The 15,468-nt window shown below is 38.6% G+C and overlaps 1 protein-coding gene across 1 annotated transcript in view; it reads left to right on the forward strand.

The window, feature by feature from the left end:
• The window catches only part of TMPO (thymopoietin), a 19,461-nt gene extending 6,071 nt beyond the window's left edge, over nucleotides 1-13,390 (forward strand). Inside the window, exons 2-4 of the mRNA XM_011934369.1 lie at nucleotides 5,688-5,814; nucleotides 9,456-9,611; nucleotides 10,587-13,390. Coding sequence (XP_011789759.1) covers nucleotides 5,688-5,814; nucleotides 9,456-9,611; nucleotides 10,587-12,109 — 1,806 coding nt within the window. The 3' untranslated portion in view covers nucleotides 12,110-13,390. The remainder of the gene's footprint in view (nucleotides 1-5,687; nucleotides 5,815-9,455; nucleotides 9,612-10,586) is intronic.
• The last annotated feature ends 2,078 nt before the right edge of the window (nucleotides 13,391-15,468 follow it).

A 15,468-nucleotide genomic window follows, 5' to 3' on the forward strand; every position in this document is an offset into this window, starting at 1 on the left:
GGCTCACTGCAACCTCTGCCTCCCGGGTTCAAGTGATTCTCCTGCCTCAGCCTCCTGAGTAGCTGGGATTACAGGCGTGCACCACCATGCCTAGCTAATTTTTGTGTTTTTGGTAGAGGTGGTTTCACCACGTTGGTCAGGCTGGTCTCAAACTCCTTTCTGACTTTGTGATCTGCCTTCCTTAGCCTCCTAAAGTGCTGGGATTACAGGCATAAGACACCACGCCCATCTGTGTGGTGTGATCGTAGCTCACTGCAGCCTTGAACTCCTGGGCTCAAGCCTCCAAAATAGCTGGGACTACAGGTGTGTGCCACCATGCCTAACTAATTTTTAAAATTTTTATAGAGATAGTCTCACTATGTTGACCAGCCCGATCTTGAACTCCAGGCCTCAAGGGATCCTCCCGCTTAGGCCTCCCAAAGCGTTGGGATTGTAGGTGTGAGCTACTGCTCCTGGCCAAATTACGAATTATCAATAGGAAATATTTGAAGACTTGGAAAAGAACAATAAAAAGTATGCTACCAATAGGAAATGTTAATTAAATCACAAATTGACCACCACTGTATAATAAGGTGTTAAGTTTACAGACTTGTGAATCATAGAGTTATAGATTCAAATTCCAGGTCTGCCCCTTATTCATATGACACTGAACAGTGTCTTAATCTAAGATCCTGTATTTTCACCTGAAATAGAGGAATAATCTAATAGCTACTTAATCAGATTGAGGAGTACATGGCGTTGCATATGTGAAGTGTCTAGTGCTTAGTAATTAATACCTATTACAAGAAATGATTTCTGAATTTTTGTCTTTAATGTTAGGGCAATACAATGCAAAGTTACTAAAATATAATTTCAGGAAACAAGGTAGATACCTGAAAGTGACGTGTATAAGTATGCAGATTTCCTGAATTACTGAAGTACATACTTGAACCTCAGTTTTCTGAGTTGTCAGATGGAGATATTAGTATCTTATTCCATAGATTTTTTGGATTCGGTAAGTTAATGCAAAGACACTTGGAACACAACTCAGTACATGATATATAATAAGTGCCCGATATAATCTCTTAAAATGTTATGGTTCAGCATCTTTATACTAGAGGTAGAGATTAAAGGTATTACAGTAGCTCATAGGTGATATAATAGAACTGTTGGGTTTTAAAGTTGAAAAATACATTAGAGATAATCAGGTGGCGTAGTAGGTACTCATTATTTTTGAGTGAAACTCTTAAGTGATCTACTTAAAGGAACAAAGTTTTCTGGAGGCAGAATTTAATGCAACTAATGCTTCCTTTTTCCTGACTGAAACTGCTAATCATGTGCAGCACACTGCCTCCTAATTTTTTATCCTTATTAAATCTGGGATTTATAAAATGACATCACTTTTCTGGAACTTTTTTCCTGACAGATTAAAAATCACATGTTTGGCCGTGCATGGTGGCTCACACCTGTAATCCCAGGACTTTGGGAGGCCGAGGCAGGTGGATCACCTGAGGGCAGGAGTTTGAGACCAGCCTGGCCAACGTGGTGAAACCCTGTCTCTTCTAAATTAGAAAATACAAAAATTAGCCAGGCGTGGTGGTGCGCACTTGTAATTCCAGCTGCTTGGGAGGCTGAGGCAGGAGAATCACTTGAACCTGGGAGGTGGAGGCCATGCCACTGCACTCTAGCCTGGGCAACAGAGTGAGACTACATCTCAGAAAAAAAAAAAATCACATTTTTGGTTTTCATCTATCTGACTTACCTTGTGTAGGTTTGTTGGTCACTTATTTAAGATATGTTTGTTCAGCTAAAGTTTTTCATTATGTTTGAAGGAAATATAAGATAATTGATTTTCTTTCTCTTTTTCGTTCGTTCGTTCTTGCTTGCTTGCTTGCTTTTCTTGCTTTTCTTTCTTTCTCTGCAAAGTCTGGCCTTATCACCCAGGCTGGAGTGCAGTGATGCAATCTTGGCTCACTGCAATCTCCGCCTGTGGAGTTCAAGTGATTCTCCAGCCTCAGCCTCCCAAGTAGCTAGGACTATAGGCGTGTGCCGTCACACCTGACTAATTTTTCTATTTTTATTAGAGATGGGGTTTCACCATGTTGGCCAGGCTGGTTTCAAACTCCTGACCTCAATTGATCCTCCTTCGTCAGCCTCCCAAAGTGCTGGAATTGCAGACGTGAGCTGCTGCACCCAACCAAGAATTGGTTTTCTACTTAGATTTGATAGGCCTGCTATTTCTGATAAGAAATGGATTTTCAAAAGTAAATTACTTTTTCTTTCCCCGGATTTGACAAAACATTTATTGGGGACTATTCCTGTAGCAGTCTTGTAAGAAATTTTTAGATGCTTGGAATAAAAATATAAGGATGATAGTGCTCCTGCTTTCTGTTGCTTGCCTCAATGCTGCATCCAGATCACCTGGGCTACACATTGCAAACAGATTCTCTGGCCCGAGGTAAAGAATCAGAAATGGGTAAGACCTTTCCAAAATAGTGGTTAATAAGAGTTAAGATTTTGGGCTGGGTGCTGTGGCTCACGCATGTAATCCCAGCACTTTGGAAGGCTGAGGTGGGCAAATCACGAGCTCAGGAGTTTGAGACCAGCCTGGCCAAAATGATGAAACCCTGTCTCTCCTAAAAGTACAAAAATTAGCTGGGCGTGGTGGTGTGCACCTGTAGTCCCAGGTACTCAGGAGGCTGAAGCAGGAGAGTTGCTTGAACCTGGGAGGTGGAAGGTTGCAGCGAGGCAAGATGGTGCTTACTGCACTCCAGCCTGAGCAACAGAGACTCCACCTTGAAAAAGAAAAAAAAAAGAGTTAAGATTTTTTTTGAGACAAAGTCTTGCTCTATCACCCACGCTGGAGTGCAGTGGCACGATATAGACTCACTGCAACCTACGCCTCCCAGGTTCAAGCAATTCTCCTGCCTCAGCTTCCCAAGTAGCTGGGATTACAGGCGTGTGCCACCATATCCAGCTAATTTTTGTATTTTTAATAGAGACAGGATTTTGCCATGTTGGCCAGGCTGATCTTGAACTCCTGACCTCAAGTGATCCACCTGCCTCGGTCCCCCAAAGTGCTGGGATTACAGGTGCATGAGCCACTGCACCTGGCCCAAAGAGATTTCTTGAAAACCTCTCAGGCAGGTTTGAAAAGTTGGAATTTCCTGGATGTTTTATTGATAGTAAATTGAACATTCTCATGGTAGTGGAGATTGTGTACAAATAATTTGAACCTGATTGATTGTTTTTCCATATTTTATTTTTATGTTAAGCATTATTTTAGTTTTTCTCTACTACCTGACTGCACTTTTTTGGAAAATTTGAGTAAGTCAATAGCATAGGATTAAGTTTGATTAAATCTTTTCTTGAAAGAAATAAGTCTTAGAACTCTTAGACTCTAGGCAACTATTTGGATATTACAGGTGTGGGTTGCTTCCAGATTTGACCCTGACAGGTCTAGGTCAGTGCAGTGTATGTGAATTAAAGCCTGCTCTCACTGTAACTCTTCAAGTTGACATAATTGTTCTTATGAGCAGCTATCTTTTTGGTGAGGGTTTTTTGGCTTCTGATTATAGAATGATTAGCGATTAGCAGCTTTTTAAAAAGAATTTCTCGTATCTTGCTTTATTTGAAGTATTTCAGGCCAGGCTCCGTGGTTCACGCCCGTAATCCTAACACTTTGGGAGGCTCAGGCAGGCATAACATTTGAGGTCAGGAGTTAAAGACCAGCCTGGCCAACATGCTGAAACCCATCTCTACTCAAAATACAGAAGTTAGCCAGGCGTGGTGGTGTACACCTGTAATCCCAGCTACTCAGGAGGCTGAGGCACTTGGACCTGGGATGCGGAGGTTGCGGTAAGCCAAGATTGCGCCACTGCACTCCAGCTTGGATAAGAGTAAGACATGGTCTCAAAAAAAAAAAACTTTGAGCCTGACAATTCGAGGTCAGAACATTTTTATTTTTAAAAACAAGAATTCCAGTACGTAGCCAAATAATGCCTGATTTTTTTTTCCCCCTAATATGATTGGAAAGTGAACATTCCATGCAACTTGATAATTTTAGCCTTTTTCCTAAAATTTACTTTGATGTTGCCATTGTTTAGCCGTTTTTTTGTTCGGCACTCTGATGTTTTTTCTGTGGTCACTGAGGCATTTGTCAGGCTGTTTGCCACAGCCTTAAAAGGTATCCATTCTTTTGCTTTTTATTTGTTCAACCCTGGAATTTTATAATTTTTCCAGTAAATATTGCCTTTGTATAAATTAATTTTAAAACTTTTAAATTTTCCCTCAAAGTTTGTTTCAAGTTATTTTGACTATTTTTAGTAAACTAGTGGTACAGAAGTTAATCTGGTGACTAAACTGTGTCAAAGGTGATAATGTAACCATGAAGTCTGTCAGATTTCCTTCCTAAGTCATAAACTAGCTACTAAAAAAGCTATGTTGCAAGGAGTTTACAGTCCTGTCTCCTATCCTTGGGGTGGAAATTGATTCCAGGACCCAGCCATGGATATCAAACTCGGGATGCTTTAGTAAGTCCCTTAAGTGGTGTAGTAACCTACACACATCCTCCCTTATACTTCAGATCGTCTCTAGATTACTTACAACGCCTAATACAATGTAAGTGCTATGTAAATAATTGTTATACTGTATTTTTATTTGTATTTTAATTGCTGTATTGTCATTTTCTCCCCCGAGTATTTTTGATCTGTGGTTGGTTGAATTCACAAATGTGGAACCCAACTGTATTCATTTGGGAGAATGGAGAGCCAACTGTATTCATTTGGCCTTCTTAAGTTCTCATATGCTATTTAAAGAAAATCATTTCTGTATATATATCCAAGTGTAAGCCTGTATGGTAAAGTCTTAAACTTTCCTGGATTAATTTAAACTTTGAAGGATTATCAAAAAGTTAGTAAGTAGCATTTGTGATCATTTAGATGAAAATTTTTAAGCCCAGTCTGGCTTTACTTTGCAAGTTTCATGCTGATCTGTTTCCCTTGCCATTGGGGTATATGCTTTAAGAAATGAAATGCAATTTTTGGTTATTTAGGCTATGTGCAGTGGCTTACTTACACCTGTAATCCTAACACTTGTGGGAGGCTAAGGTGAGCTGATCACTTGAGTCCAGGAGTTTGAGACCAGCCTGGGCAACATGGCAAAAGCCCCATCTCTACAAAAGAAAAAACCATACAAAAAGCCAGGGGTGGTGGTGCGCACCTGTAATCCCAGCTATTTGGGAGACTGAGGTGGGAGGATCACTTCAGCCTGGGGGGTAGGGGTTGCAGTGAGCGGAGATAGTGCCACTGTACTCCAGCCCAGGTAACAGAGCTAGACCCTGTATCATTTAAAAAAAAAAAAAAAAAGTTATTTAAAAGAAAGTGTTAGCCAAAGTCAGTTTTACTTTTATTTGTTCTTTTGCATTTTTGATGCTATTACTACCTCTTTTAGATAGTCCAAAACGGACTATTTTAACAACAATGTCTTTAAAATTTAAGTTACTTGCTTGGCTGTGCGGTTTGTATGATTACAGTTCAACTTAGCAAATGTTCTCCAATAATGAGTTGCTCTTAATTTAATCAAATTGCTAAGGCCTAATAGTACTATAAACCAACTTGGTGAGTTTGCATGTTTATGTTATACAGATTATTATCTAGTAAGTGGACACTTTAATTCATATAGAAATGATTACTGGACTTTGTTTACAGAAAGCCACAAAAAAAACTGATAAACCCAGACAAGATGATAAAGATGATCTAGATGTAACAGAGCTCACTAATGAAGATCTTTTGGATCAGCTTGTGAAATACGGAGTGAATCCTGGTCCTATTGTAGGTAAGTGGATAAAATTTCAAATACAGTATCTTTTCTCTGAAGCAGGACCCCAAATTATTTTCTCCTTTTGCTTAGCAGTTAGTTTAGGTTCTAAGGACTGGTTTGTCATTAATCATTTGTATCAGCAGAACCTGTGTTTCTTTGACTCTAAATGAGTGAAATAAAATGAGAGGATTGAATTAGATAATCTCCAAAATTACCTCTGTTGTTGAGGTAGTTTTATACAGTGCTTATATCATACTTCTTTTTGTTTTGTTTTTTGGTTTTTTGGGACGTAGTCTTGCTCTGTCACCCAGGCTGTGGAGTTCAGTGGCACAATCTCGGCTCCCTGTAAGCTCTGTCTCCCGGGTTCACTCCATTCTCCTGCCTCAGCCTCCTGAGGAGCTGTGACTACAGGCGCCCACTGCCACACCTGGCTAATTTTTTGTATTTTTTAGTAGAGACAGGGTTTCACCGTGTTAGCCAGGATGGTCTCCATCTCCTGACCTCGTGATCTGCCCACCTCGGCCTCCCAAAGTGCTGGGATTACAGGTATGAGCCACCGTACCTGGCCACTTATATCGTACTTCTCCTGAGATATGGGTCTTATATGACAATTGAGGAAAATCTGAGGTAACATAGCTGGGCAGAATTGCCCAAATAAATGAGTTAGTGGCCGGGTACAGTAGCTCACGCCTGTAATCCCAATACTTTGGGAGGCTACGGTGGGAGGATTGCTTGTGCCCAGGAGTTCAAGACCAGCATGAGCATCGTAGGGAGATCCCATCTCTGCAGAAAATTTTAAAATTAGCAGGGTGTGGTGTCACAAGTCTGTTGTTCCAGCTACTTAGGAGGCTGAGGCAGGAGGATTGCTTGAGGTGGTAGGGGGGTCAAGGTTGCAGTGAGCCATGATGGCTACTGTACTTTGGCCAGAGGCAGTGGAGCAAGACCCTGTCTCAAAAAAATAAATAAATAAAGGAAAAAAGAAAAAGTGAGTTAGTGACAGACTTCTTAATGAGGTTATTAAATTCCTAGCATAGTACCTTTTTTTTTTTGAGACAGGGTTTCGCTCTTGTTGCCCAGGCTAGAGTGCAATGGCATGATCTTGGCTCACTGTAACCTCTGCTTCCCAGGTTCAAGCAGTTCTCTAGCCTCAGCTTCCCGAATAGCCATGATTACAGGTACCCACCACCACACCCGGCTAATTTTTATATTTTTAGTAGCGATGGGGTTTCGCCATGTTGGCCAGGCTGGTCTCAAACTCCTGACCTCAGGTGATCCGCCCACCTCAGGCTCCCAGAGTGTTGGGATTACAGGCGTGAGCCACTGCGCCCAGCCCCTTTTTCATGTATCATTAAAAGTACCCTTTTGAAAGTCCTGTCTTGATTGGAATTGAATAATTATACCCTTAAAAAACAAAAACCTGGAACTAAATACACTGATTTCCATCGTTGGATTACTTTTAGGTGATGAAGATTTTGCAGTGTTGATTATGCCTTAGTTTTGGAGGGTCTTAGCAATAACCTCTGGATGAGAAAATTCCATTTTGATGGGTTTTTTTTTTTGAGATAAGGTCTTGCTCTGTTGCCCACACTAGAGTGTAGTGGCGCAGTCATGGCTTACTGCAGCCTCAACCTCCTGGGCTCAAGCAGTCCCACTTCAGCCTGTCAAGTAGCTGGGAACACAGGCACGTGCCACCATTCCTGGCTCATTTTTGTATTTTTTGTAGGGATGGGGTCACACTATATTGCCTAGGCTAGTCTTAAACTCCTGGGCTCAAGTAGTCCTGCCACCTAGGCCTCCCTAAGTCCTAGGATTACAGGCATGAGCCACTGCATCTGGTCTTGATCTCAGTTACATAAAATTGTGGACACTAGAGATTTGGTAGGTTTTGCTATAGGTATAGTTGCAAATAAGGATTTAGAATATTTTGTTTTAATGTATAAGCTGCTTCCAAATAATCATAAGCTTATTCATATACAATTATCAACAGATATATAACACTTTTAAAAAAAAATTTTTGTTTAAAGTTCTAAAAAGCCTGGGCATGGTAGTTCATGCCTGTAATCCCAACATTTTGGGAGGCCAAGGTGGTGGAATTGCTTGAGCTCAGGAGTTGAAGAGCAGCCAGAGCAGCATAGTGAACCTTGTCTCTATTTTTAAAAAAAATTAGCCAGGCATGGCGGTTCACATTTGTAGTCCCAGCTACTCAGGAAGCAAAGGTGGGAGGATTGCTTGAGCCTACAAGTTGAAGGTTGCAGTGAGCTATGATCGCACCACTGCACTGCAGCCTGGGCAACAGAGCAAGACCTTGTCTTGGGGAAAAAAAAAGAAATTCCAAAAGGGAGACACTGAAAAATGTGTGTTATAATATCAGCCTACATTAAATTGTATGTTGATATATGACCTGTTCATCTTAAAGCCATTTATGTAACACTTCTGGACACATGTTGCTTCTAAAAAATATCCATTGTCATTTTGCTCATCTTACAGAAGTTAAGGAAAGATATACAGTTAGTGTAAGACAAAATCTACTTTGGTTTTAAAGTGTCACTAATGTTCAAATGTGTTAACCATTTGTAATCAGTTTTGCTTTCTGATACGTATTTTCCATGAAAGGTCATTTTAACTGCGAAGTTGTTATATTTAAATCTGATTTATAGAACTTTTCTTTTCCCCATAACTGAATACAGGCATATTAATGCCTTAGAGTTGTGGAAGTTTAATCATAGTTATTTTTCATAGAGGTACAATCCGCTTATATGTGATTTTTCTATGTTGGCAAGTACTATTACGTGGTAGTAGAGAAAATACACAAGTGCAAGACTTCAGTCAAAAATAGTCATACATGGCTTTTCAGTAGATGGTCTACAGTAAGGCCTATATTAATCTACTATGTATTTCATGCTATTAAAATAAATATCATTTCCCAAAAAACCACCTATTATAAAAACAGTGCATTATATAGTTCTGTGGAATGCAGTGGTGCGATATCAGCTCACTGCAGCCTCTACCTCCTGGGTTCAAGCAATTCTCCTGCCTCAGCCTCCTGAGTGGCTGAGAGTACAGGCGCCCACCACCAGGCCCAGCTAATTTTTCGTATTTTTGGTGGAGATGGGGTTTCACCATGTTAGACAGTCTTGTCTTGAACTGCTGACCTCAGGTGATCCACCTGCCTTGGCCTCTGGAAGAGCTGGGATTACAGGCATCAGCCACCACGTCTGTCCTTTGTTTGTTTGTTTGTTCGTTTGTGACGGTGTCTCACTTCCTTGCTGGACAGTGGTGTGATCTTGGCTCACTGCAACCTCTGCCTCCCAATTTCAAGTGATTCTCCTGTCTCAGCCTCCCAAATAGCTGGGATCACAGGCGTGTGCCACCACTCCCGGCTAATTTTTGCATTTTTAGTGGAGATGCAGTTTCACTATGTTGGCCAGGCTGGTCTCGAACTCCTGACCTCAAGTGATGCACCTGCCTTGGCCTCCCAAAGTGGTGGGTTTACATTCGTGAGCCACTATGTCCGGCCGCATTATATAGTATTTTTAAGAACTTGAGTTTAGAAAAAGAAAGAGTGAAAATAGCTTAAAATGTTGCTGAATATAGTGTCTGAGCTGCACCGTAAATGAAACAATACAAGTACTAAAGCAAGTTCTGCCTTAATCCAGGAACAACCAGGAAGCTGTATGAGAAAAAGCTATTGAAACTGAGGGAACAAGGAACAGAATCAAGATCTTCTCCTCTGCCAACAATTTCTTCTTCAGCAGAAAATACAAGGCAGAATGGAAGTAATGATTCTGACAGATATAGTGACAATGAAGAAGGTAAAATTTTAAATGATGTTAATCAAATGTATGTAATTTTTTTACACTCAAAATACAGTGACCATGAAGAAAGAAAAATTTAAAACAATATTGGCAAGATATACAAATTTTATTCATGTCATTAGAGTAATTCTGTAATTTGATTTAAATACTTTTTATTGAAAATTATAAGAAGCAACATAGTACAAATTTGTAATTTTCCGTCACCTGAAATTGCAAGTTAACTTTCTTTTTTGCTTCAAACCCTTTTTTCTGAGAGAATAAAGTATTACAAGTAAAGGCAAAGTTCCTTGTACTTATCTGTACCTGTCACCTCCACAGAAGTAACTACTAATTCAATGCCCATCTTTCAAGTTTGTTTTTATATTTCACATACACATCTGTGTAATACATGATATTATTTTATACTTTAAGAATACAAAATTTATATAAACAATATGCTAAATCTTATCACTTGCTTTTTCTTACTCCTTTATTTTTGAAATCTAATCCGATTAGTTACATATCTGTTTATTCCTCATAATACATAGTAGCATTTAAATATGGCATATTTTCTCTATTCTCTATTGATAGGCATTTAAATTGTTTACAGTTTTTGTTCATCTGACCTGAAGGCAACTTTAAAGCAAATATTTTGACTACATTTTTAGTAGACTAGATAGTATCTTAAAGTTTGATCATGATGTTTAAATATTTTTTGAGGCTAGGACGTGAAATAAATATCCTTTAAAAATTGTAAGTACAACTTGATTTTTGTAAACTTTTAATTCATATGACTTGTGGTTATTTATTTTGATCCAAATTGTTTATATCTCAATAAGCTGTGTCTACCAGGGCAAATCTGGCAGATCAGTTCAGAATATGAAATTATAGAGTCTTTTCCTTTGACAGCACTATTTTTAGCAAAGAGGCAAAGAATAAAATCAGCTCAAACACAGGTAATGCTTAAACTTCCTGCCTCTTTTGCCTCTACAGGAAAGAAGAAAGAACACAAGAAAGTGAAGTCCACTAGGGATTTTGTTCCTTTTTCTGAACTTGGAACTACTGCCTCTGGTGGTGGATTTTTTCAGGGTATTTCTTTTCCTGAAATCTCCACCCATCCTCCTTTGGGCAGTACTGAACTACAGTCAGCTAAGAAAGTACATACTTCTAAGGGAGACCTACCTAGGGAGCCTCTTGTTGCCACAAACTTGCCTGGCAGGGGACAATTGCAGAAGTTAGCCTCTGAAAGGAATTTGTTTATTTCATGCAAGTCTAGCCATAATAGGTGTTTAGAGAAAAGTTCTTCGTCATCTTCTCAGCCTGAACACAGTGCCATGTTGGTCTCTGCTGCAGCTTCTCCTTCACTGATTAAAGAAACCACCACTGCTTGCTATAAAGACATAGTAGAAAATATTTGCGGTAGAGAAAAAAGTGGAATTCAACTGTTATGTCCTGAGAGGTCCCATATTTCAGATCAATCGCCTCTCTCCAGTAAAAGGAAAACACTAGAAGAGTCTGAGAACTCAAAACTAATTTCTCCGCCACTTGCCCAAGCAATCAGAGATTATGTCAATTCTCTGTTGGTCCAGGGTGGGACAGGTAGTTTGCCTGGAACTTCTAACTCTACACCCCCACTGGATGTAGAAAACATACAGAAGAGAATTGATCAATCTAAGTTTCAAGAAACTGAGTTCCTGTCTCCTCCACGAAAAGTCCCTAGACTGAGTGAGAAGTCAGTGGAGGAAAGGGATTCAGGTTCCTTTGTGGCATTTCAGAACATACCTGGATCCGAACTTTTGCCGTCGTCTTTTGCCAAAACTGTTGTCTCTCATTCACTCACTACCTTAGGTCTAGAAGTGTCTAAGCAGTCACAGCATGATAAAATAGATGCCTCAGAACTATCTTTTCCCTTCCATGAATCTATTTTAAAAGTAATTGAAGAAGAATGGCAGCAAGTTGACAGGCAGCTGCCTTCACTGGCATGCAGATATCCAGTGTCTTCCAGGGAGGCAACACAGATATTATCAGTTCCAAAAGTAGATGATGAAATCCTAGGGTTTATTTCTGAAGCCACTCCACCAGCAGGTATTCAGGCAACCTCCACTGAGTCTTACCATAAACAGTTAGACTTAGCACTCTGTAGAGCATATGAAGCCGCAGCATCAGCATTGCAGATTGCAACCCATACTGCCTTTGTTTCTAAGGCTATGCAGGCAGACATTAGTCAAGCTGCACAGATTCTTAGCTCAGATCCTAGTCGTACCCATCAAGCACTTGGGATTCTGAGCAAAACATATGATGCAGCCTCTTATATTTGTGAAGCTGCATTTGATGAAGTGAAGATGGCTGCCCATACTATGGGAAATTCCACTGTAGGTCGTCGATACCTCTGGCTGAAAGATTGCAAAATTAATTTAACTTCTAAGAATAAGCTGGCTTCCACTCCCTTTAAAGGTGGAACATTATTTGGAGGAGAAGTATGCAAAGTAATTAAAAAGCGTGGAAATAAACACTAGTAAAATTAACAAAAAGACACATATCTTATATTTCAAACTTTTATGCCAACATTTTCTTTTCTGTTAAGGTTGTTTTAGTTTCCAGATAGGGCTAATTATAAAATGTTAAGCTTCTACCCATCAAATTATAGTATAAAAGTAATTGCCTGTGTAGAACTACTTTTCTTTTTTAAAGATTTGCATAAGTAGGAAACCTGGTACAAACAATTTAAAGCTTTCTAGATCACGTATTAGTCTCCAAATTGTTTTCTATTTCCTGCTTTACATATGCTTTTACAATTCTCCAAAACTAAGAAAATTCTAATTAGGATATAAGGAGTCTTTACTGTTTAATAGAGTAATATGCATCCTCCTTTATACCTAGGACAGATTTAAACATTTGTTACACATTCAGAACAGTGATTTTGTTCTTTCTGATATTTTTATCTCAGTATCTTTTCATGTTCCATAACTTGTCCATATTTTTGCTCATATTTTCTTACTTTTGTTTTTTACTCATCTCTGCAACAGCAATCATAGTAGTCTAGATCAATGCAACTCAAACTACCAGTCTACGAACTGTTACTTATCCACAGGCAAGATAAGCATGCACAATAATTTAAATCTAGAGATACTTTTTAAGTCAATGACAGGATTTATTTTTTAGCAAAATGGTATTAATAGCTAAAGCAATGTAATGATTTACACTCTGATGCAAGTAATTAATCTCTTCATTGACTGGTAGCAACCAATTCATGGACCAGTACCATGGACCACACTTTGAGAAACACTTCTTTGGATAATAGATATCCTGGGATAGTGCATGTTCACCATCTATTTTGTCAGATAATGGGGCTTTTTAAAAAATACTACTTTGCTTTCATGATATATTGTATTTTGTGGAAAGTTAAGTTTAACAATATAGAGTCTAAAAGCAAATTTAATTTGTTTAAAGCCGTAAGAAATTATACTATATCCCAGTATCTGTGTGTCTGTATAAAGCAGTGTATTATCATCTTTTCATTTCTATGATTGTAAGATAAGAGTCTAACTGCAGAGGTATTGTGGAAAATAGTACCCTTAAGCATAATAAAATATGGTCTCTTGGGTACTCCCTCTGGCCATTACCACATTCTTAGATTATACATGTCCCTCTTTGCAACTTTCTGAGAGTAATTTTATTTGTTGTCTTCTGAAATGTACATGTATACATGTACCTATTGAGTGCTGTGTGATTTTTAAAAATGTATTACTGTAGAATGCTTCTGCAAATTCAATAAAAGTTGTTAAATTTGAACAGTGTTGTGTGGTCTCCAGAAACATGTTGTTATGTGTGCTTTATTCTTGGAGTTGCAACAAGTTAAACATTTGTATATGAATACCCCTTTTCCATTTCATCATTGAAACTCACTCTGACATTTCCGTGGTATGATTGAAAATACTCTGATTATTGTATGGTTTTTCTTCTGTTTGAGGACCATGTTTTTATTGACTGTTGGAATCTAAAAGGAATTGATCTGTAACCAGATACCTTATTTAATTGATTTCTTCTCCACTACTGATGGTTTTTTTACTTTGTGCTTTCTAGTTCTTAAATTCTGAGTTAACAAAGCCTAAAGTAAATTTTACATTGCTGGGGGTTGTATCAAACATAGATATATTGATAGGTCCATTGATAGAAGTGTTGGGAGATAGACTTGAAATCTTAGTCCTAAATATTGAACCGTTTAAACTAACATGATAAAAATCACTATTCGTTTTTGGGAAACCTGCAACTATTAAATAGATTCTGGACTAACTAATATTAACAATGGAAAGTTAGCAAGACGCATAATAGATGTCTTGACCACTTTTTTGCACAGGTTCATCATAGAGTTCATGTAAAACTTCAGAATTGACTTCCTTTCTGTCTCTTTGATAAGAAAGTAATCTAACTTAAATTTTTGGTAGTAGAAGTTTTAGAAGTAATAACTGACTAATTTTCTATACCATGATAAATGTCTACAAAAAGGAGGATTTTTTTTTTTTGAGAGGAAGTCTCACTCTTATCTACAAAGCTGGAGTGCAATGGCATGATCTCGGCTCGCTGCAACCTCCGCCTCCCGGGTTCAAGCGATTCTCCTGCCTCAGCCTCCCGAGTAACTGGGATTACAGGTGCCTGCCACCACACCTGGCTAATGTTTGTATTTTTAGTAGAAACGGGGTTTCACCATGTTGGCCAGGATGGTCTTGAGCTCCTGACCTCAGGCGATCCGCCGGCCTCAGCCTTCCAAATTGCTGGGATTACAGGCGTGAGCCACCACGCCGTGCCAGGGATGTTAACTAAAATCAGTCTTTTCAAAACCTAGATTTTCAAATGATAATGAATTTAAGACTAGGAGACTGGAATATTGAAGCCTATTAAAAAATACATATCCTTGCATTGTTAGGTTAATAATAACTATCATGGTGACAAGTAATATATAAATATTGGCTTCTCTTCAAAGAAATGTTATTTTTATTTGAAGGAATGGGACAACAAGTGACCTGTGATTGGTCGTATTCTGTGAACAAGATTCATTCTTTACCTGAGTTGTACCTAGGTTTTTTGTAACTACATCAAAAAAACTTTTATACTGTACTTACTAATGTTATGGCAGTTATCATTTATTGTTATAGAAGCTTGGTACACTATATGGGTTTTTTCATTTTTAAAATTTCCCTTCTGTGTTCCAAATTTTAATTTAGTAAGCCAACCTTTGCTGTACAGTAGTAGTATACTGTATGGACAAAACAATGGTAACAACTATGTATTTTAAGTGGCCTTTTTCCACATCTAAATTGTTCTTAGTGAAAAGCTTTCATGGGAGCATTTTGAATTCACTTCATGTTCAAAGCTATTAGTCCCAGATAAAGGAAAGGAGAATAGGTAGGAGGAAGTGGTTGTCAGATGAAAGGGTAAGGGAGATAAGCAAAAATGGGATAAATAATGAAACAGTTCTCAAGACAAATTGCAGTTAAACAATTTTGGACTAGTGAGGTATTACCAGTAGACTTGTTTCTTACCTTTTAATGTGCCTAAAACCAGGGTTCCTGATTAATATTAGGATAACATCATCCTTTATTGAGTGTTTCAGAGAGTAACGGTTTCTCTAATGTTATTTCCAGACTCTAAAATAGACCTCAAGCTTGAGAAGAGAGAACCACTAAAGGGCAGAGCAAAGACTCCGGTAACACTCAAGCAAAGAAGAGTTGAGCACAACCAGGTATCTTTAGTTTTATTTTAATCACCGTATACAGGTATAAATAACCTCCTGACAACACTAATCCGTGTTTTAGTCTTTAGTTGTTGACACCCAGATTCCAGCACGTTCAATAAATTTAATTCTGTTGTTAAATGA

This window comes from Colobus angolensis, unplaced genomic scaffold, assembly GCF_000951035.1.
Source record: "Colobus angolensis palliatus isolate OR3802 unplaced genomic scaffold, Cang.pa_1.0 Scaffold10, whole genome shotgun sequence".
Lineage (NCBI taxonomy): Eukaryota > Metazoa > Chordata > Mammalia > Primates > Cercopithecidae > Colobus > Colobus angolensis.